Source organism: Achroia grisella, unplaced genomic scaffold (genome assembly GCF_030625045.1).
Source record: "Achroia grisella isolate CSIRO2021 unplaced genomic scaffold, CSIRO_AGI_Agris_v1 utg109, whole genome shotgun sequence".
Taxonomy (NCBI): Eukaryota; Metazoa; Arthropoda; class Insecta; order Lepidoptera; family Pyralidae; genus Achroia; species Achroia grisella.
In genome coordinates, this window is record NW_026712573.1 from 7319495 (window position 1) to 7342383 (window position 22889).

Genomic DNA, 22889 nt, shown 5'->3' on the forward strand with positions numbered 1-22889 from the left:
AGTTCGAAAAACGGATTTAGATGGCGTCATTGGTATCGAATGGAATTCAACATTGTTTTGTAATCGTTTAAAACCCAAAACTATGTTTTTAAAAAGGTTTAATCTATTTTTAAAAAGTCATATATAGATGTTAAAATGAAATAATGCGTTTTGAAAAGTAATTTTCATATATTTACTCATTTTGTTGTTGCCCTGTATTTGTTTACAATTTAATCATTGCTAATTGGGGCTTATTGTTTCCAAAAGACTTTCATAGATGGCACTGTTTTCATTTGTATCACCGTATTTTAAATGTTTATTTTATATTTTCAAATAATAAGTACTTACTATATTATTATGATAAATTAAACATAAAAAAAGTTTAAGTAAATATAAAACAGCTAAACAAGAAAACCATATTATGCCAGTAATACTTATTTAGAAAGCGTTGCCATATCAAAAATAAATGCATAGATTACCGATTTTTTCGAATAATCGATAACAGGATATTACAACGCATTGTTCGATGGTGCTTTTAATTAGTCTTTGCAAACAGTAAAATTTCATCATTTTGTATTATACTCTTATTTGGAACGAATTGCAATGCATAATTTTTACTCGACGACGGCAAAATAGAGAGATTTTGACAGGTACGCAAGTACTATATATTTATCTGTTCGCTCATAACTTCAAAACTTGAAGAGGGAAATATTAATTAGATTGATCTGATACAAGTGTACTCTATTATATCAACCTCCACGCGGTCACCCTGGTAATTATAGCAATTAATGACATTAGTGACATTGTTTTTCTATTAATAAAATAAATACCTACTTATTGTAATTTAATGAATGAGAATTGAATGTGGTATAGAGTATATAAGGTCAGCTATACCTTTATGAAACCTCAATAAACAAGTGTTATATGGTATCTAAATTACTGTCATTGATAGCTAAATATGAGGATCCTCGAATTTTTACAAATACTCATAAGAAACTTTACAAATACTCGAATTTTGCTTTTGTAGAAGGATATTTTCAACCTAAAATCTAAATTGTACAAGGTTTTGAAACGATAATCATTCATAATACTATGATATATTACTTATCCTAATACCTACTATTCATGATAATTAGTTTTTTAATATCTCCATTCGAGGGTAGGTTATTCATAATTTATATTATTAGATTTCATCACAAATAAAAATATCGATTTAAAATCGTAGGTTGGTCCATATTTTTTTATTATATCGAAATGACAACGAGTACTGGCAACATAAATGAAAGGTTAAAAATATATCTCTTAGATATAATTTAAACTATTTATTGTATAATATCAGACAAAATATTTATGATCTGAAAAACAACGGTAAGCAGGTAACATTCTTGTGGGTACCTGGTCATAAAGGAATTGCTGGAAATGAAATAGCGGATCAAGCTGCTCGGAATGTTCATAATGAAGACCACTCGAATATGTTTAAAGTTTCATTCACCGACTATTATAGCTCACTTAAAAATGCTCTAAAATTATTATGGAATAACTATTACATAAATATTGCTAACGATAAGGGAAAATAGTATGCCAAGATCCAAGGAAGCCTGCCCGCCAAACCTTGGTACCACAACAATAAAGACGTCGACAGCAGACAATTTATCACGACTATTAATCGTATGAGATTTGGTCATAATCAAACTCGCACTCACCTGTACAGAATGAAAATGGTTCACAACCCAAAATGTCCTCACTGCAATGAAGATGAAGATTTGAATCATATTATATTCAAATGTAGAAAATACGGACTCGACAGATTATTACTCATTCACGAGATTCAAGAGCATATTAATGAAGTACCGAAGTCTCTAGAAGAGATCTTATCAAGGCCTGCACTATTCAAGACTTTATATAAATTTATTTCTAACACTGGGAAGAAATTATAATTTTTTTTTAGGTTTTGTATTTTATGTTGGGCTAAAAAGGACTTGTATCCAGAGCCGTAAAATATTAAATAAATAAAAAAAAAAAAGTTAAAAATATAAAATATAGGAATAAAAGAATAGGATAAACGACTTTAAGTCAAATGCTTAAAACATATTTTCACTAGCATTGGATTTTTTCTCTTTTTTCATCATTTAAGTTAAGTAGGTACTTCAATTCAACTTTTGAATTGTTCCTGTTTTGAACTTCTTATTTTTTTGTCAAACTCAATAATTTAAATGTGTCTAAGAAATACTACAAATATTTAGTAAACTATCGTGTCTTTGAGGATTATCTTATACCAGGTATAACTATAAGTTGTTAAAAACTTGCATATGTAGCGTGTGTATCTTTCATATTAAAATATAATAAACATAGGTACTTGGTGACCGCTTTAATGTGGTATTATTATGTTTTTATTATTGTTATGAATGTAACTTCAAAAAACTAACACTGATTTTATAATTTTTGAATTTTTGATTGATTGAGAAAATACTGAAAATTATTAATCAAAATAAAGTACTAAACAGTAGTATTATTTTTATATTTTATTAGAACTGAATGAATATGATGTATGAATAATATGTTTATTGTGCTAATAAGGTTACAGTTTAGTTACTTTCATGTAAATTCATTCATGTAAGTTCATGAAAATGTAACGTAGGTATATGATATTGTTTTCAGATTTTCCTGACATCAACAACTTAATACTGAACAAAGTTTAAACAAATAAGAGATGATATTCTAAATCTCCTAGTCATTCAGATATGAAGATAAATAACATTTTTACTGTGAAGAACAGGAGTTCAAAAGAATAAGAAATATATATGTATATACTGTGAGGGAAGTTACCTCCGAACTTCTTACGTTAACAGAGTAACTATAGTGGTGTTCAAGTAAATAACGTAGAATAAGATAAACAAAATATATTTCTAATCAAAATAAAAAATATAAAAACACATTTAATACAATATACAGATAAGTTATAGATACATCAATACGACGACAGACAAGATGACAAAACACACTCTCTTTTCAAATATTCAAACATACTTCATCTGCCATACCAGCCAGTCTAGACATCGATTGCAAACCTCGTTCTAACACTCTTCCTCAATCGTTGCCTTCAGACTTTCTCTTAGTAGCATACTCCTCACAATCCTCTCACACACAAACTAATCCACAACACCCATCTCACTACGACAGAACTCATGCTTGCCTCTATGCACTGCCTTTGTCATAATATCAGCAACCATTAACTTTGTCTCCAAATATTTCAAATCTATTACTCCATTCTCTAGAGTCTCTCGCACAAAGTGATAAGACTTCTGACAGACTGACATATTCAGCATCAGCGGTTGATATGGCAACACTTCTTTGTTTAGTGCTTTGCCATGAAATGGCTCCTTTTGCCATCTTAAATACATTTCCGGAATAGGACTTTCTGTCGACTAGATCATGTGCATGATCAGCGTCACAGAAACCTTGAACTGTTCCTCGTTCATCCCTGTAATATACCAGTCCCAAACTTTTCGTACCTTTAAGGTATCTCAGGATCCTCTTTGTTGCTGTCCAGTGAACTTCCTCAAAACAATTGCAAAATTGACTCATAAAATTCACTGCGTGTGCAATATCGGGTCTTGTACATACAGAAAGATACATGAGTGAACCTATAAGTTCCCTATATGGAACTTTCTCATCTGGCCTATGCATATTGTCTGGTTTTATAAAATGTTGACCAGGAACAGCTGGAGTGGCAACTGGTTTACAGTCTTCCATCCGAAATTTGCGTAAGAGTTTTTCTATATACTCTTCCTGATCTATTTTAATGCGGCCTTTCTCTTGTCTGAGCCTCATGCCCAAGAACAGCTCCGCCTTTCCTAAATCCTTCATTTCAAATTTTGACATCAAGTCACTTTTAACTTTTTGCATTTCTTGTGAATTATTATAGAGGATAAGAATGTCGTCTACATATACTATAAGGATGATAGAATTCTTCTCTGTTCTCCTTGTATATACACAGGGTTCATTCTTGCAGCGCTTGAAGTTTAAGCTCTCTAGCTCGGTATGTAACTTCAGGTTCCAGGAATGTGGTGCCTGCTTCAAACCATACAAAGATTTCTTTAATAGACATACATAATCCTCTTTACCTTTTTCTTCAAAGCCTGGTGGTTGCCTCATATAAACAACTTCATTGAGATTACCATTTAAGAAAGCTGTTTTGACATCCATGTGGTCTATCTGTAGACCATTTTGCGCAGCCAAAGCTATCAACAGTCTCAGTGAGCTATGTCGCACTACAGGGGAGAATGTCTCATCATAATCAATGCCTTTCCTTTGACTGAAGCCTCGGGCAACTAAGCGAGCCTTGTATCGAGTTTTATTCCCCGCCTCCTTTTTGATTCGGAATAACCATTTCGAATCAACAATGTTACTCGCTTGGTCAGGCTTCACTAGGACCCAAGTTTTGTTCTTCTTTAGTGCATCTAGTTCTTCCTGTATAGCGTCTCTCCATAGCTTGGCATCTTTTCTAGACAGTGCCTCTCTAACATTAAGTGGATCATCTTCTGATATCGCTTGGTAAGTGACGTAATCAGGAAATTGGACAGGTTTCCTTACTCGAGTCGGATATCTCCTTTCTTGCACTTCAGCTTCTCCACTTACGGTTGTAGGTTCTTCATTTAGACTGTCTTCAAATGATGTGCACCGGTCAATTTCGTATTCAACATTCTCAGTTTCCGTGATTACATCGGTATGATCTCCATCATTCCTTTGCAAATCCTCTTCCTGAACTGCTTCTTCATGTTGAAAGTTCTCATTGGGTTGTTCAGCTTCCTCTGAAACATTATCAAGGTTGACGGTTGTATACTTTTGTTCTTTGTTTTCATCGTTTATGCGGTAATACTGGTTTTCAAAAAATATGACATCTCTAGATCCGTAACAATTTTCTGTTGAGGGGTCAAATAATTTATATCCCTTTGATTCTTCGGAATATCCAACAAAAATAACTTCTTTGCTTTTAGGAAGCCATTTTGTCCTTTTGACATCTGGGATATGTGCAAACGCCCTACATCCGAAAATTCTTAGGTGGTTTAGGTTAATTTTTCTGCCAGTCCATACCTCTTCAGGTGTCTTATTTCTAACTGCAACTGTTGGACTTCTATTCTTCAACTGCATATTCCGAAGATTCCAATATAGACTGCAGTATTCACCGCTTCTGCCCATAAACGAGTAGGGAGACCTGCTTCTTGTAGCATCGCACGTGCCTTCTCTGCTATAGTGCGATTTGCACGTTCGGCAACTCCGTTTTGCTCAGGTGTGTACGCATTCGAGAGTTGACGCTTAATGCCATGTTCCCTTAGAGACTCGTCTACTTGATTATTTACATATTCTCTTCCATTGTCTGTTCTCAAGACCTTTAACTTTTTACCAGTTTGTTTTTCTGTAAAAGTTTTAAAAAGTTTAATCTTATCAAAAGCTTCACTCTTATGCTTAATAAAGTATACAAAAGTTTTTCGAGAATAATCATCGATAAATGTTATATAGTATCTATGACCTCCGATAGACTCCTCAGTCATTGGACCACTAATATCTGAGTGAACTAACTCTAGAAGTTCTTTGGCTCTTTGGCTAGCCTTTGTATGTTTAAGAAATGGTTGTCTTGTTTGTTTACCCATCAGGCATGCTACACATTGTAAATTGCAAGTAGGTGTATTCTTGAAACTTACCCCTGTTGCCATTTTATCTCTTAGCAATTTAAGGTTACGTACTCCTAAATGCGCTAACCTTTTGTGCCATAGCTCCAAGCCTCCGCTTTGTGTAGTCGCTAATGCACTTTCCTGTGAAGAAGATTTTAGTTTGTATACACCTCTATCAAGCACACCTTCCAACCAAATCTTACCTTTCACAATACATTCATTCTTATTATAGATATTACAGCCATTCTCTGAGAAAACAACAACCTTGTCGCTTTTGACCAGTCTACTTACACTCAATAGGTTTGATTCAAGCTTTGGTACATACATTACACCTCCAATAGTAATATTTAATGACTCATTCGTCATCACACCAAAACCTTCACCATATACCTTACCTCCATCCGCGCAAAATATTTCTACCTTATTACTAGCCTCTACATAGTTATACATACAATTTCTTCTAGAACTCATATGTGTCGATGCTCCAGAATCTATAATCCATGTTTCATCGTGTTCTGTTGATGTAGATTGTTGATGCTTTAAAGCTAATGCCGTCATTGTGTGAGCAGTTTTAGCTTCTCTCGGATTGTGCGGACAGTCACATGCCTTGTGTGGACCTTCGCAAATAAAGCATTTTATTTTCTTTTTCTCTGTTTGTTTCCTCTGAACAAACTTTTTCTTCGGTTTCGCTGTTAATGCTGTATTATTTGAAACTGTAAAGCTTGTACTCGTACTTGCTTTATTGTCATCCAATTGTAAAAGTTTTGTTTTTACATAATCTGAAGTTAATTCAGTATTAGCATTCTCTAATGCCAACCTCATTGGTGTGTATTTATCTGGTAAACCTTGTAGCATCAGGGCTGCCAACAGCTCATCGTCAACCTCCTTTCCAAGGTCTGCTAACTGATTCGCTACTCTCATAAGCTCAGTAACATATTCGGTTATTGAATTAAACATGTTAAGCTTTAGGCTTACTAGTTTTGATAGTTGTCTGCACCTATTATTAACGCCTTTATCCTCATATGCTGTTTTTATATTGTTCCATGTTTGAAATGCACTCGTTGCTTTTCGAACATGTACCTTGCAATGGTTTTCAATCAATAGACAAATTTTAGTACGTGCCTTTTGATCTCCTCGACGTGCTACAACATCTTCAGGGTTAGGTACTTTTTCTACATACTGCCACAGATCATCATGGACTAAAATACACTCCACATCAAACTTCCATGTATCGAAGTTGCTACTCCCTTGCAGTTTCTCTATCGCTGGGAGTCCAGATCCCGCACTTGATGTTGATGGTATACTCATCTCCGTACTTGTGTTTTTATATTGAATAGAAATAGGGGTGCTCTCACCGTTTTCGTAAATCATATATCCTTAATACACTCCTGTATTCGTATTTACTTGATTTTTGTTGCCCATAACCTGTGAGGGAAGTTACCTCCGAACTTCTCACGTTAACAGAGTAACTATAGTGGTGTTCAAGTAAATAACGTAGAATAAGATAAACAAAATATATTTCTAATCAAAATAAAAAATATAAAAACACATTTAATACAATATACAGATAAGTTATAGATACATCAATACGACGACAGACAAGATGACAAAACACACTCTCTTTTCAAATATTCAAACATACTTCATCTGCCATACCAGCCAGTCTAGACATCGATTGCAAACCTCGTTCTAACATATACATATGAACATTTTATTGTATAAAATAATAATGCAAGTAAAAATAAGAGAAAAAAGCAGAAGAAAAATCTGTAAATTATTAATCACAATGCAATTAATAATATAATTAAATAAGTAAGAAAGCAATGGACTAGTGATGAGAAGAAATTCCAAGTAATTATATTATGTGTAACCGACTGCAAATAAGTTTATGATTTAAACACATGATTATTATTATATTGCTTCATCAACAAATCCAGGAATATTTTGTGTACCAGGAATTAATTATGAAATGATTTTGATGAAATATTATGTCTTGAATTTGATTTATTTGGAATATAATATAAAAATAACAGAAGTGTTTGAAGTTTTAGTGGTATAACAGACAAGCAGTGAAAGAAATATTATTGTAAATTATTAACAATTGTTTATTCTGTGATTAATACATTATTTAAAAGTGTTTTGTTACCTGAAATAAAAATTTTATGATCTTCAAGTGTTGTGTTCATGCAATGTTAGTTTCACCTCATTCGATTTAAAATGTCAGGAATTATTTACTACATAATGATTTTGTATTAGATGGTAATCATATATATTTTTTAATGCAATGTGTATAATAATTCCCATTTACATCAAAAAACTTTGTGTAAATCTATATTTCTCTGTCTATAGACTTTGGTCGTGGAATACTAATAAGAAACTAAATCTAGAGACTGTAGTATATCACAGCATCCCAGAACCTTGTATTTAAGTCATATAAGGACTTAGTACCTACCTAATACTTGCTACTTTTTTAATCAATTAATTAATTTGATCTCAATCATCATGATGAACAATGATGATAATGTTGAGAATACTGCCAATGATGAATTTTATGGTGGTCATAAATAAATACCATCGTCACTATCGTCAACAGTCATTATTGATCTCATCATCATCACCGTTACCCTCCCTCATCCATATTGTCAAAAGTTACTACCTACTATTATTAACTGAAATGGTAAATAAGCTGACGATCCATCCAACCACGACGTTATCCGACGTACATACATACACATATATTATTAAACAGCATTACGTCATCATGTGCCCGCGATATCCCGCATACGTTATCATTCCGGAGAACATAGATGTTATGTCCAAATATCCTGTAATTTCGCAGCTTAATTTCAACTGAATAACAACTTACATAAATACCAAAAAACTAGCAGTAAAGACGTAGTTTGTAGATATCGAAGGTTCTACAAATAGGTATAACATCAAAATAAGTACCTACATGTCATTAGCACCGATGTAGTATCCCTGAAAGAACCTATACATATAACAGATTGATGGTTTGCAGATATTATTTTCAGTTTTACAAATTACCAGTTTACCATAATTAACTACATATTGAGAAATAATTATACACTGAAAATTATATGAGGTACCCATATGCACATCAATTGATTATAGCTATAATCTATCACTATCACATAACAATTTAAATAAAAAAAACCGTATTAAAATCGGGCTATTCGTTAAGGAGCTATTGCTCCTTAACCGATAGCCCGATTTTAGTGCAGACGCGTTACGACATATCTTCGTCGGGAGAAAAAAAGTAGGCATGTAAAAAAGTAACTGTAACATAGTACATAGATACATAGGTACATTAGCCGTGTCTGGAGACTGTCAGCGAACAATATTATACCTACATTGAATTTTCGATTGTACCCAATCAGGGTTCGATACAGTTATATATCTATTATGTACGTATCTTTGCAAAACAGATGTCATGTAGACCGAATTCTCTGCCATCTATTTTCATGCTTTATTACTAATCACCCACTAGTAATCCGAACTGCTTCAGATATAGCGACATCTAGCGCCTACGGCAGCTTGTAAGCAAGTTATTTGTAACTTTAGTCAGTTATGTTTGATCCTAAATCCTTTGATATTAACATAAAGTTAGACAGCTTTACAATCGAACTTAGATTTGATACTATAATAGACTAGCAAAACAAGTAGGCAAGAGTTATGTGTAGTGAATACCAATAGATCGTATTTTAGACCAAACTGATGTCTCGTTATTACACTATTAAATGAGAAATTGCACTTGAATGAAGGTATATCTACCTATACATATTAATTAAATATAAAATTAAATAATTATAGACTCGTACATAATTATTCATGTTAGATTTATTAGATGATCGATGCGACTGGTCTTGACGATGTAGTTAAATTGTTTAGCCATTAAAAGTCAAGATAGTTCTAAATTAAAAAAAAAAGTATCTTGCGTTCAATATCCATTATAATTTATTTAATAGATATATAACACAAGATACTTTTTTTAATTAATTATTAACAGTTCTTAATTTTAATGCGTACTGCCAAAGAATGTGTTCCCGGAGAAATACTACCCCGGACACGTTCTCCCTTACTTCTCACCTTGACTCTGTTCTAGTCAATGGAGAATATGTATCTTTTAAAATAAGTAATTCTAGGTCTTCTCAGCATTTTCCATCAGGAGAGGTAAGACCAAGAGCAAATCTATGTATACGAAATAATAATAATAACTCTGAACCCATTACTAGATGACTCTGTGTAGTCCACAAAGGGCCATAGTAATAGGTTCAGATTAATGGGTAATAGGCAACTGATATACAATATATATATATATATATTGTAAAAAAATACACAATATATACAGAAAATAGCCACACCGATACAAATAATAATAGGTATGAATACGGTTGTTTACATCCCCGAAGGAATCGAATCCGTGACCATCGGAAATTACCTATGACTACATTTTGCCTATGATTTGGTAAGCATAGCATAGAATAGAGACTATTTCTACTACATGAATAGTCATGATGTTACAGTTATGGAGAGAATATACGTAAAAGAAAAAAAGGATATAAGTATGAACTATCGATTGCACATATAAGACTTTTTTTGTTTGGCTCATCTAATGGTAATGGATAACTAAATCCTATATAGGTACATGAATAGCGCTATGGTCATCACGTTATCATGTGATACCCGTGGACATGCGACTGATGAGACGAATGGGTTATCATTCCAGATGATTAAGTTATGATAACTTAATCATGTGGAATGATAACCCATTTTCCTCTTATCCTCTAATTTCACTACCTAATAGCATCCTTCAATCGAAACACAGCTTACAAAACAAGCTGCTTGGTCGCCGAAACTGAAACTGAGCTTACGCAGACATCTTTGTACAGTCTACTTCTTATAAATTATAAATATTTCATAAATATACCCATAATGCATGCAAAAGAAAACATTTTAATGAAATAATTTATTGATCACTCATGCTCTGCGAGGAACAATAATTCACAAATACAGTACATAGTTAATTATCCATTAGAATTGAGAATCCTGATGATTTTTTGGAGTTTGTTGAAAATATGTCGTTGGTGTTACACTGATTTGTCAATGTAATTGAAAATTATGCATTGAACTGAACGTTCGGAGCAGGTAAGAGGCTGGCCACGCCCAGGCGTACCGCGTTCTTGCCCCAATATCACTATCGGATATTCTTATGCTAGTCGAAACGAGGTTGCCAGACAAGGGGCTATTTAGTAATTTATTGTGGGGTAACACGCACAACGCAGTAGAACGTGATATACCTATATTTTATTAGTGCAACCATAGCAGAAGTTTAAAATTAAAGTCTGTAATATAGTACAAATGAAGCTCATTTAGAACTGTATGTTTCATGCGTTAAAGTTTAATAAAAAATATAGCCTGTGTGTTATTCTGATGCATAAGCTATATTACTGTAAAATTTCATCAAAATCCATTTAGTAGTTTTCGCCTGAACGAGTAATTTCCATAGTCACAAACTTTCGCGTTTATAATATTATTATTAAGATTAAGATTTAATTTGATAGCACGTTGGATTCACATATATCCAGCTCAATTCTTCTGACAAATCCTTTTTGAATTACAGAGGTGAAGGTATATTATTATTATACCTATATAGGTATAATAAGAAAAAATAAGAGCTATTTATAAGCAACAATATATAATCTTATTGCTAATGATTTATGATAATGTTCCATTAATAATTTCTATTCTACGATCGTTTTATAATACTGTTAAATTTGTAGTGCTTTTACTAGTTCTGCTACAGACTTTTAATTGTCCAAGTTAAAACTTTTAGAAAAGTAAATAAACTTCAAATGATTGCTGGCTAGTTCATAATTTAAATCGTATTCATGACTATGATTGTCTAATAGTAAGAGTTGATTAGTTTTGGATTATTATTATATTAGTAATGTTACCGCAAAACCGGAACCATGTAGAAATTGCTGTGTATAGCAATATATTGCAAGTATTCAATGTCGTGACCACTCAGGAACTCAAATATTACTCCTGGTCAAGGTCCTGTTTACATTATAGTAAAATCCGACCACCACCTGTCGAGCTATTATCGTGACTATCCGCTTCAATGACTCTGCAGCAATATTTACAGTACTTAAGTGATAACTTGATTACAAAGTTGTCTTTGAGGCGATGTGAAAGTATTAAATGCATTAAAAATTTTAGATACTTGTAAAAAATGATATTCTTTTGACATGAACAACACTATGAATATCAAGCCATGTGATGTTGACGTGTTGCTTCTTATCGAGTAATTTCATTGCCCGAAGCACGGCTTACAAAGTAGATGACTTTTTACTAAGTTTATCTCGGTGAAGTTTTTTTCTTATGGTTATAGCACTGAGTAAGTGATTATCACCGATGATGAGCATCTCAAATACCAGGGACATTATATGTGTGTTGTCGAGCTTAGGAAAGACAAGGTTTTTTTTAAGATTGAGTCTGAAATGGTGTACTCATCAGCTTTACATTAGAGGTGTGGTAGGGGATGATAGAATGTATGGTGAAGTGAAAGGCGCAGCAGATGGTTAGTGCATTATGACGAACATGCGAGGAATCGACTATATCTAATGGTTTCTCACAAATTTACATGTGTGTGATGTCACTTTGACAGACGAACTTCTTAGGATGCTATGAATTCATACATCATGCGGATGCTAAATTCATTGGGTGGCAGGGAGAGAAACTTGTAACAGGAGTACGTTTTAGGGGCTTCTTTCTGTTGCTCCCCAACACTGACCTTTAACATTACACTTGCTGCTCACCATACACAATCATATTTGATATGAACATGCTAATGCTGCTTTGGATACTCGTTATAATATAGTACTACCGATTTGGATAAGTCCAGGTCTTTGAATACACTATTACATTATTAAATAATTAATAAGTTACGATGTTATAGAGTATTAAAAATATTATATGAACCAGCTGAAAATACTTAGTGCCGATATTAGGAAGTCTTATTTGCATTCTAGGATAAAAAAAATAACTTTGTTTTAATATACGACTACATATTTATGTATCATATTATATACCTACAATAAAAAGAAGATTGCAGAATTTTTGGTAAACAAAAAATTCGATTTGGGTGATGTAGGTATGTTCAGTACCGTTTCTATCTAAATCAAATTTTGCCTTGAGATTAGTAGAGGATTAAAAATAGTCTAATTACATACTTATACTTATTAACCTTGTAACTTTTTTAAAAATAACTTAATACTCATTATATTTACTACTGATTGATTGAAAAATAATAATGGTATATACTTCTACATCCTAAATATTTCAGTTTTGTATAGGTTTTGGAATGCAAGCTAAATAAGCTATGCCTTATCTGGTGGTAAGTAGCAACATTCGTCTATCACACGTCGTATACACATCAACAGAACCATTGTCACGGTGTGACGTCCTGTGGTACCCTGCATGCGTGTTATTTCGGTATGGTAACTATTGTATTATAACTTTTATAGTCCCGGTGGTCCTTTTATAGTCTAGCTCTTTAACCTACCTCGAAAAAATAACATGATACATGTAAGTCAATTTATAATAAAATAAATAATTAAAAATTGTCACAAATAATTCAGTAATATTTGTAAGGATAAATCACGTATCAAATTAGATCTTTATAAATTTTATGAAATATTTTATTACGCCGCGCGCCGCTTATCCGGTGGCTGTGTTAGGTTCCATCAAAATATATGATGTCGTACTAATATGAAATTAAAAATATACATAATACCCAAAGGTGTATTAGATATACATTCCTGGTATAAAAAATGTATACATTTTGTGAAATAATAAATAATATAATAATAAAGACTCATTCACCATGGCTTTCAAGTTTAGAACTTTCAATATGCGGATAAACTTGTATATTTTACACCTGCCCTATTTTATTATATCTTTAAACGTCGCTAGCTGGTTTCGTACCGAGTTATTTATTACTACCTACTTACGACTTTATATTTGCGCGTCAAATGTCTAAAATGTATTCTCGGTCGGATACTGGCTAACGAACGAAAGTAGCCCTGTCGTTATGTTACGCAACCTGCGTTATCGTTTGTGCCAATAACTACAACAATGCTTTGTATTTGATACCAATGTGGTAATATCGCAGTCACAATTGTTATCCAGATTACTTCTAGACCTAGACTTTGTACAAAGTCATCATTCCTCTGTATGCAGCATGCTTTGTAACCATGCTGTGTTATGTTACATATGTGTGTGTGAGGCGTACCGCTATTACTGTTTTTAGACGTGGTCAGGCTGGTCATGTATGGCGGTTGTCACTCTTCATCAGGTAGACTGTCAGTATGTTAGCTTTCGCAGTTACACAAAAAGTTATTGTTGACTGAGTTTTCATAAGTGGTCTTTCTTTTTTAGTCAGATCAAAGAAAAAAAGTATTGAGATGTTTAGGTCTGCTTTGTTCAATGTAATAGGGAATACTTATAGGTACATATGTAATTTTTGACAGAATTAAATCGAAATCAAACTATAATCATACTACCTATATTTTATCGATCGTACCCTCCTTTCGCAGATATATATTTTGTTTAATTTATAGAAACATTTGCATTTGAATAAATTGTAATCAAAAACATGGCATCCATCTGATTTGTTTTAAACTCGAGTTTATTTAGAAGTTAGCTCAATTTATTTTGTTAATAATATTGAGTGTATTAACAAATTGAGTGGGACACAAGGAATATTTTTTTGATAAGTATCAAATTATTTGGCCTGTATTTACCCTGGAAGTTAGGCCGTCGTGATCGCCTAATCTGTTATTGTGGTTATTATATGGGTTTAAATAAAGTCCTTAATTCTTTAATGTAGAGTGCAGGTCTGCCTTTCCTTTCATATGTTATCAGTGAATATGTATGTCCACTCACTGCAGTACCCATTACATTGCAAATTGTTTGATTTATACTGTATATTTAATGAATGTAAATTTTATAAATATTACCGTCATTATAAATGTTAACATTCATTACATTTTATCTTTGCAGCTGATATATTCAGATAACACGATTTATTACCTCGTTGAACTTATTTTAGAATGATTGATCTACACTGTTTAATTACTATACTTATGTGTAATTTTAAGACCTATACCATTATGTCACAGGTTTATAACGAATACCTTTATCTGTATTTATTAAATTCGAAGAATCCAATATATTAGGTGATTTCATTACGTAAGATAACGTCAAATCAAAATCAATAGACATTTGTAGATTTAATTAAAATAGAACTGTAAGTTAAACCATTATTTTTTTAAGTAAGGGAGTAGTCAATTATTATCATTGATAAAATAAGCGGCAAATAAGGGTTGTAGTTGATGAGTAGGTATATCGTTATACATACACAATATATACGGACGTTGAGAGAACTTGGTGGAATAAATATTAGTAAAATTAAAAAAGTATTAGTCAAATACCAACATTAGAATGTCGATGAGTAATTAAAATGATGACGATATATATGATATCCAACATCCATTACCCAATATTAGATATTTTCTTATATAATTAAATAAATACTATAATCATAATACAATAATTATAATTAAGTTGCCAGATTAATATTTATTACTTGATAATGAATAAAGAAACTAATATGCTACTATCACAAATAGAGGTCCCTATTCTACTTTAAAGTCTACAAAGACAAGGCTAGGCTAAGGCTTTTGTTTGCGCTTGTACATGGAGACAGGTGGGTGCGTACGGTATAAACATATTTATAATTATGTACTATATCTGTGTATCTACTTTGAAATATTTATTATTGTTCCCTGTTCAATTTGATACTTGTGTAACATTCCTATTAGGAGGTAATTAGTTTTTAATTTATCTATATTATATTATATATAAACAATTGTTGTACAAAATATCACTAGAAATATTTCGACATCGCAATTTTGAGTTTACAAACGGCATATCTGGATTAGCAATTTAATTGAAGCAACTGACTAATAAAAGGGTACAGATTCAATTAGTAGAATTAGTCAGGCAATTAATAATGAATAATGTTGCCTTTAATAAACGCAGCTCTTTTTGGTAGTGACGTTTAAAATGTTATGATAATTTTGTATAGCACTTACATCTATAACTTATAACCGTCCCACTATTGGGTCGAGAGTCGAGAGTTATAGGAGGAAGATTTAGGCTTTATAGTGAAAAATTTTACCTTGCTTAAACAAACAGGTTGTAACTATTCAGAATGAATTACTTTTTTTGCCCCGATTAATTAAATTATCCTGGTCATGAGAACTGAGTGTAATATTTACAATATAACAGTAAATTAAACAATTGATGTAGCAACCGATGTCCGAGTGTACTCGTACAAGAATTCGGTAAGGCGATACAATCTAAAGGAAAATAATATGCAATTACTTGATAATCTATTTATTGCAATTAGTGCAGTTTCAAGTGTGGGCAGTAGAGCGCAACGCACCGCACGCCATTCAGGAATGTTGATCCGCTATTTTATTAGTTTATGACTAATCAGTATCTTATTGAGTTGACAGGTCAGTCAAACGAGACACTTGTCTTTATTTATATCCTGGACAATAGGTAATTTTAAATTAACATTTAAATAATTCTTTACATGATTGTCTGGCAGGTACGGATGAGGCGAGTTATGAAAATAGATGAAGCAAAAATATAAAACCTTTTAGGTTTTATATTTTTATTTTATTTATTTTCGGCAACTATTTTCGTTTGAAACAAAGTATATATATATATATATATATATATATATATATATATATATATATATATATATATATGTATTTATGAACAGTAGATTTGACCTATGTAGTCTCACATATACTTTTTTTTCATTGTATGTGTGCATTTTAAAGCATAATAGAAGTTTTATATATCTATCTAACAATATTTTAAACGCATAACTCAATATTTCTATCTAACAAAATTCAAAGTAAGTTGCAAACTACCATGCAGAGTAAGGAAAGTAAAATTCAAGGTAAGTTGCAAAGTAACATGTGCATCCGAGACTATTAGTTTTGATACGTCACATTTATTACTCTAAAACATCTGTAATTTCATGCTATTCCTGCAAAGCAACATAGTTTACTGTAGAAAAGGTATCATTCAATATTAGAAACTTGATTTGAAATTTGGTCAATTAAAAACTATTAAATATTTTTAGTTAGAGACACAAACAGAAGCATATAGGACCAGTTTTATTTTATAGCAATTATTTTAAACAATGATAAATTGCGGAGTCTTGCCGGTAGCTAATTGATTTGCATTCTTAATACGATTTTGATTGTCGTTTCCTTTGACTTTTTGAATGGCATATCGTACTTAAGTAGCCACAAAATTCATAGACTCAGTCGTGAAATATTGCCATCTATTTAAACAAGTCTGACAGCGCATATGCGGAAACTATTAAAGTTGTTATGTATCTATAAATAAACATATTATGAACTGTTTACTTGATACTGAACACCTAATATGTATTGTTTCATATGTTCACACACTCATTCATCATTCAAACTTAACGAATGTTACAAGGTTAATGTTATTACTATTTAATGTTAGGTTTTGTTTATAGTGAAGAAAAATTTTACCATTTGATGATAGCAGGTTTGATTCTTGTAACTTTTGTATAAAAGTAGATATATATTTTTGTACTGAATTGGGAACTTTTACAGTGCACGTAGGGCACGTAGGTACAGTCTATTAGGTAGGCGCCTATAATATTATGTAGGTGTTTAGTTTAGATTTACTTATTATAGATGGCATAGATGTTTAATTTTCAACTTAATATTAGATTAAATTTGATTCATAAACATAGTCACCAAATTTAATATTTAATGTTCTTACAGCTTACTCAAAAACCAAAAAAAATACAATACATTATATTCTTATACCTTAATGTGTATATTATGTTAAAGAAAATTAGTACTCAAATGTTGATACCAAAATCAAAATTAATTGATAATAATATTAATAATATTTCTTGTTTCATCGAATTTATTACAACAATCATGTAGGTATAAAATTTATGAAATATGATATTTTAGTTCAAAGTTGGTTAAAAGTAAGGCGAAATTTCAATGACATTCGACACAGGTGTTTGATATATAAGTATGCATGAGTTAGTTTCGATCATAATGTTATAAGACATGTACTCTTCTTTTACAAGGCAACCCGCTATTCATCATTGCATGTAGGTTGGTATTGAATGCAGAACTCCACCTCATCTCTGTTAGCTGAACAAATCATGAACAATGTTGTTGCAAAATTGGATTCCAAATGATGTCATTACTGATATAATTGACTGAATAATTTTTAATTAAATACACCTAATAAAAAGTAGCTTTACAAACTATACATATTAATTAATATTAAGTTTAACTTTAATTTATAGTTAGTATACAATAATAATAAATAGACCTGGACACAGTACAGCCCCAACCAGTACCACGGTAATGAGTAAGTCCTTTAACCAAAAAGGGGGTTCATAATTCGACTGTTTGTTACACACATATTTCTAACCTTTCGAGTTCAGTAAAAATTATTAATATAGTTAAACGAGATTTAACATGAATTATTTTATGGTAAATGAAGATATTTACCAAAAAAGGTACATAATTCCAGATGGACTCAGGCTACACATTATGTCTATTTATTGCTTAACTCATGTTAAGTATCGCGTCTTGTCGGGCGGCCAGTATTAAATGAACTTATCTACTTTTTAGAATTAGCATAAAAAATAATTCACTTCACACAATAATTTGTAAGTTGTTCATTAATAAAAATCATTTACAAGAACGAGGAAGTATTTACCTACTCTTGGTTCCATTTTATATCACAATAGTGTATAACCACTTAATTACATAAGTTGATCTATTAAAATTATTTTTCTTAATTGACAGCCTCATTTTAGTGCGATAGGAATTAGTGTGAATAGAAAAAAAACATGTCGACATTTAAGTAAGCTAATTGATTATATTAAAGTGTTTAGTTCAAGTTTAATTGTGCATGCCTCGAGCATAGTTACTTTTAAAGGCAAAGCAGTATGTAAAATATAGCCTATTATACCCGTGGGCATAATTATGAATATAACCTCTCATTCCTTCACTTTTTGGTTAGGTACCAAAAAGTGAAGGAATGAGAGGTTATACAACATATAAATAAACATTATATAACATCCCATAAGAATGATTTTCTAAGGTACGATATGATGTATATGTAATTGATGCATGTATTAACATAATATTTTTTTATTATTACTACCCCGACTTGCAACCAAAAGGTCGTAAGTCCATATCTGACTGACTCAAAAGAAACTTTGTGCCAGTTTCCTTTTTCAGTCAAAAAAGGAAACTGGCACAAATTTTCCGGTGAGGGATATACCGATATCATAAAGGAAAATTTGATAGAGATATTGAGTGGATTACATATATAACAGTAAATATAATTTACTTTCGTTCCGATCGCAGTTGCACGTTACATACAAACTGTTACTTAGCAACAATACTTATTTTAAATGTGATGGATTATACTTTTTCTGCTTAAATCAATGTGCCTAATAAAGTTCTAGTGACAGCGGTAGCCTCGCCCTTTACTGCGTTGTATTCAAATATACCCTGAATGTCAAATGTTGCGTTCACCATAAAATCTACAATTGACAATGCATCAACAGTCTCCTTACGGAAAAATGGGAAAAGACGTAAACATATGTCTGCTGAGCAAAGCTCACACACTAGGAAGCTCCTCCCTCATCTCAACAATATAAGAGACCTCTTCTCCAGAACAGAACGCTCCTTTCATCTCAGTCAAGTTCTCACTGGACACGGATACGTCAAGAGTTATCTCATGCGCTTTCACATCACCGACATTTCATACTGCCCATGTGATGGAAACAGTGAGCAAACGTTTGAACATCTCTTCAATAATTGTCCTACTTTTGGAAGAGCCCGTTACGACAATGAACAAGTGTGCCGAATGCATAAAATTGACTCCCCTTACAAGTTGACCAGTATCATTACGAAGCCGGAAACTCTGGCTTCTTATGATACACTTGCTAAAACAATAGTGAATAATTTAAAAAAGATAAATAACACATAAGACTATAAATGCGTAAATACATAAAATATAATATTATATATAAATATATAAAAATAGCATATATATGTATATATAAACATAAACTATTTCATATATAAATATTGTAAATATGTACATGTGTGTCATCTTTATAAATATATATAATAAACACGTAGTGAAACACAACTAGCCCTAAGAAAACTTCTGCTGTATCAAATCGCAGCTGAAGTCAATATGTTAATAAAAACGAATAATGTCACTGAAACAAATAAAGCCAAAAAAAACGACCTATCTAGTCTAACAATGCACTATATCAATTTGATCTCCACACGGTTCCCTCTGGACACTATCGTGGTTGAATATAAAAAAAAATCAAAATCGGCTCGACAATGATAAATCACGATACCACACTTCAAGCATCTCCTATTTGAAGTAGTTAGTATATTAATAAATTTTGTTATACTTGTATTTTATTTTGATTAATGATAACAAATCCTATAAACTTAAATATCAAACAAATATACAAACAGGCGTCATTGCCTTCTGATATGTCATCTAGATTAATAACCCATTAGGCTGCGACCTTCGTAGGTAACGTAAGTGACGTTGACGTGTTTAAATGAACTCAAAAGTTAGATTCTAGGGCACTTCCACATATATGCTTTAATTAGATGTATCAAAAATGCTATATGTTATTTATGATAGTGCTTTGTTTAGGAATAGTACTGTGGTCACAGTAGAATATACAGTGCATGTGACTCCTTAGATATTACCTTTAAATTTTCGTAAATGAATGATTATTGAATTATGAATGATCAGAATTATTCTAAAAAGTATAAATATTAGCTTGTTATAAATTAGCTTTATGTTGAAGCCAGGAAATCCTTTAATTTAATTCCACTCTCTCAAACTCTCAAATAAAATGGTGAATTTAATTATGGACTCGGTGGTCTAGTTGTTTAGGACTCCGCTTTAATTCCGATGGTCGCGAGTTCAATTCCTCACACGGTGCAAACATTTATATTCATGAGTACATGTGATTGTATTGGTCTGGGTGCTTTTGTACATAGAGTATAGTACTAATAATAGTTATTCGTATTTATATCAGTTGTCTAGTATTGATAACACAAGTTTACCCTGGGACTAGATGGCGCTGTGTTAATTGTTCAGGGTTAAAAATTGATCATAGATTCTTATACTTAGCAGCTTTTTATCCTTTAAAATAAACAATTTCATTATTAAGTAGGTACTTGTGAGAAGTCTGGGGGGCAGCTACTTTGTAATAAAATAGATTTTATGTTAAAACAGATTGAAATCGCTGTAATCAATAATATACAAGATAATTGTTTCTCCTATTTTATAATGTGATAAATAAATTGATTAGATTCATTAAAATTGGTTCACTATCGGTGGGTAGGTACTTGTTCAGAAATATGTTGATCAATTACATTGATTGTTGACTACGGTTTTTAATGGTTTGTAATATTTTAAATTGTATTCAACAACTTAGCTTTTGTTAAATTTGTATACATAATCAGAACTACGAGGAGCACGTCATTAAGTGACAACGGTGATTACACTCACATTTGGAAGACTAAGATGTTATACTACCTAATCTTGTAATTTCACTTGTATATCTCACCGTTCAACAGAAACACAGCTTAATAAGCGAGCTGTTTGGCGGCTGAATTCGCAAGACTGAGATACCTACATAGACCATTTGCAAAATCAAAGGTATTAAATACAATTGGCTACTTCCCTGTTTTTTAAGGCAGTCAAAAATTGATGGCTAGTTACGATAAGATCATACATGACTGTAAATGTAAATACATATGTGTGTAAATTTCGTAGATTAAGTAATATATTGTCCAAAAGTAGGAAAGTGTATATCGGACATTAAATGTGCTGCTGGACGAATTCAGATATAACAGTGTAGGATATGTACCTTCGCCTAATCCCTGACCAATATAAATGTATAGACGTGATGTGAGAATTGGGACAGAATATATTTCTTTTTGTAGACTACTATCGCACCCGGCTGAGGTCCAATTATGCTACCGGCTCCAATTGTACTTTTATATAATCCTGGAATCCAATGAAATGTACACAGTAAATTTCATCAAAATCGGTTCAGCTGTACCGGATGATTTAAATGAGAAATACATATATAGAAGAATTACATACTTTTAATTCTATACTACGATAATATGTTTGGTAATTAAGGAAACATGGAGTCGTCTAAATGTAGAATCAAATCCAGAAAATATATTTACAATATATATCCATTATTCTTGATACCATCGCTACTATAGACCACACACATACAATTATGTTGTATTTAGGTACCTAAATATTTGTAACTTAATTCTAATGAGATGTTGATGTAAATATGAAATTATAATGTTTTGAATTCATTACTATGTAGTATGTTTCAAAATTGTTTTGCAATACCTTTTGTATTAGAAAATGTAAACGCATACTTGCGTTTTTTTAATTACAAGTATTTTGGTACAAGTGTAGGTAGATATTCCAATGAAGGTATATTTGTTTAGGCATCATTTTATGGCTTGACTTATAATGTATTCATTGATCTATCTGTACTTTTTTATCGGTCTGAGGTTTCACCGAAGCAGTAGCGTGAAATTATGTGTGTGTAAACGATTAGGAAAATCAGATAGCACATCTGCAATTACGCGTTTTTATTTTATGTAAAACCTTGATTATCTCAACACTTTAAATATGTAAATTTTGAGAATATCAATCCACGCTAGATTGATATTCTCAAATTTACATATTTAAAGTGTTGTTACTAATTTTTGCGTTTTTTTTTTATTAATTGAGAATTTACTTAACATTTAATCTAAATTAGTGATTGAAATTGGCAGATACTGTCTTTGTCCATTATCGGGGAAACTTCAGTGAAATGTTAAAAAAGTTTTTGACTTCAAAGAAAGCAATAATTAGATCCTACTTTAAATGTGCCTCGCTTAGGCAAATGCACGTTTACCTACACATGATTTGTAAATATAGGAATAAAGGAATGTATTATGAATCAATAAATTTATAATCTATCCCATTAAT

The 22889-nt window shown here is 31.7% G+C and overlaps 1 protein-coding gene across 1 annotated transcript; it reads right to left on the reverse strand.

Annotated features, from left to right (window-relative positions):
- Positions 1-5179: 5179 nt before the first annotated feature.
- Positions 5180-6147, reverse strand: LOC131847412 (uncharacterized). Its single transcript, XM_059196994.1, has 2 exons — positions 5682-6147; positions 5180-5395 (listed from the first exon to the last, which is right to left on the reverse strand). The coding sequence occupies exons 1-2, from the start codon at positions 6120-6122 to the stop codon at positions 5372-5374; spliced, it is 465 nt and encodes a 154-aa protein (XP_059052977.1). The 5' UTR covers positions 6123-6147; the 3' UTR covers positions 5180-5371.
- Positions 6148-22889: the final 16742 nt, after the last annotated feature.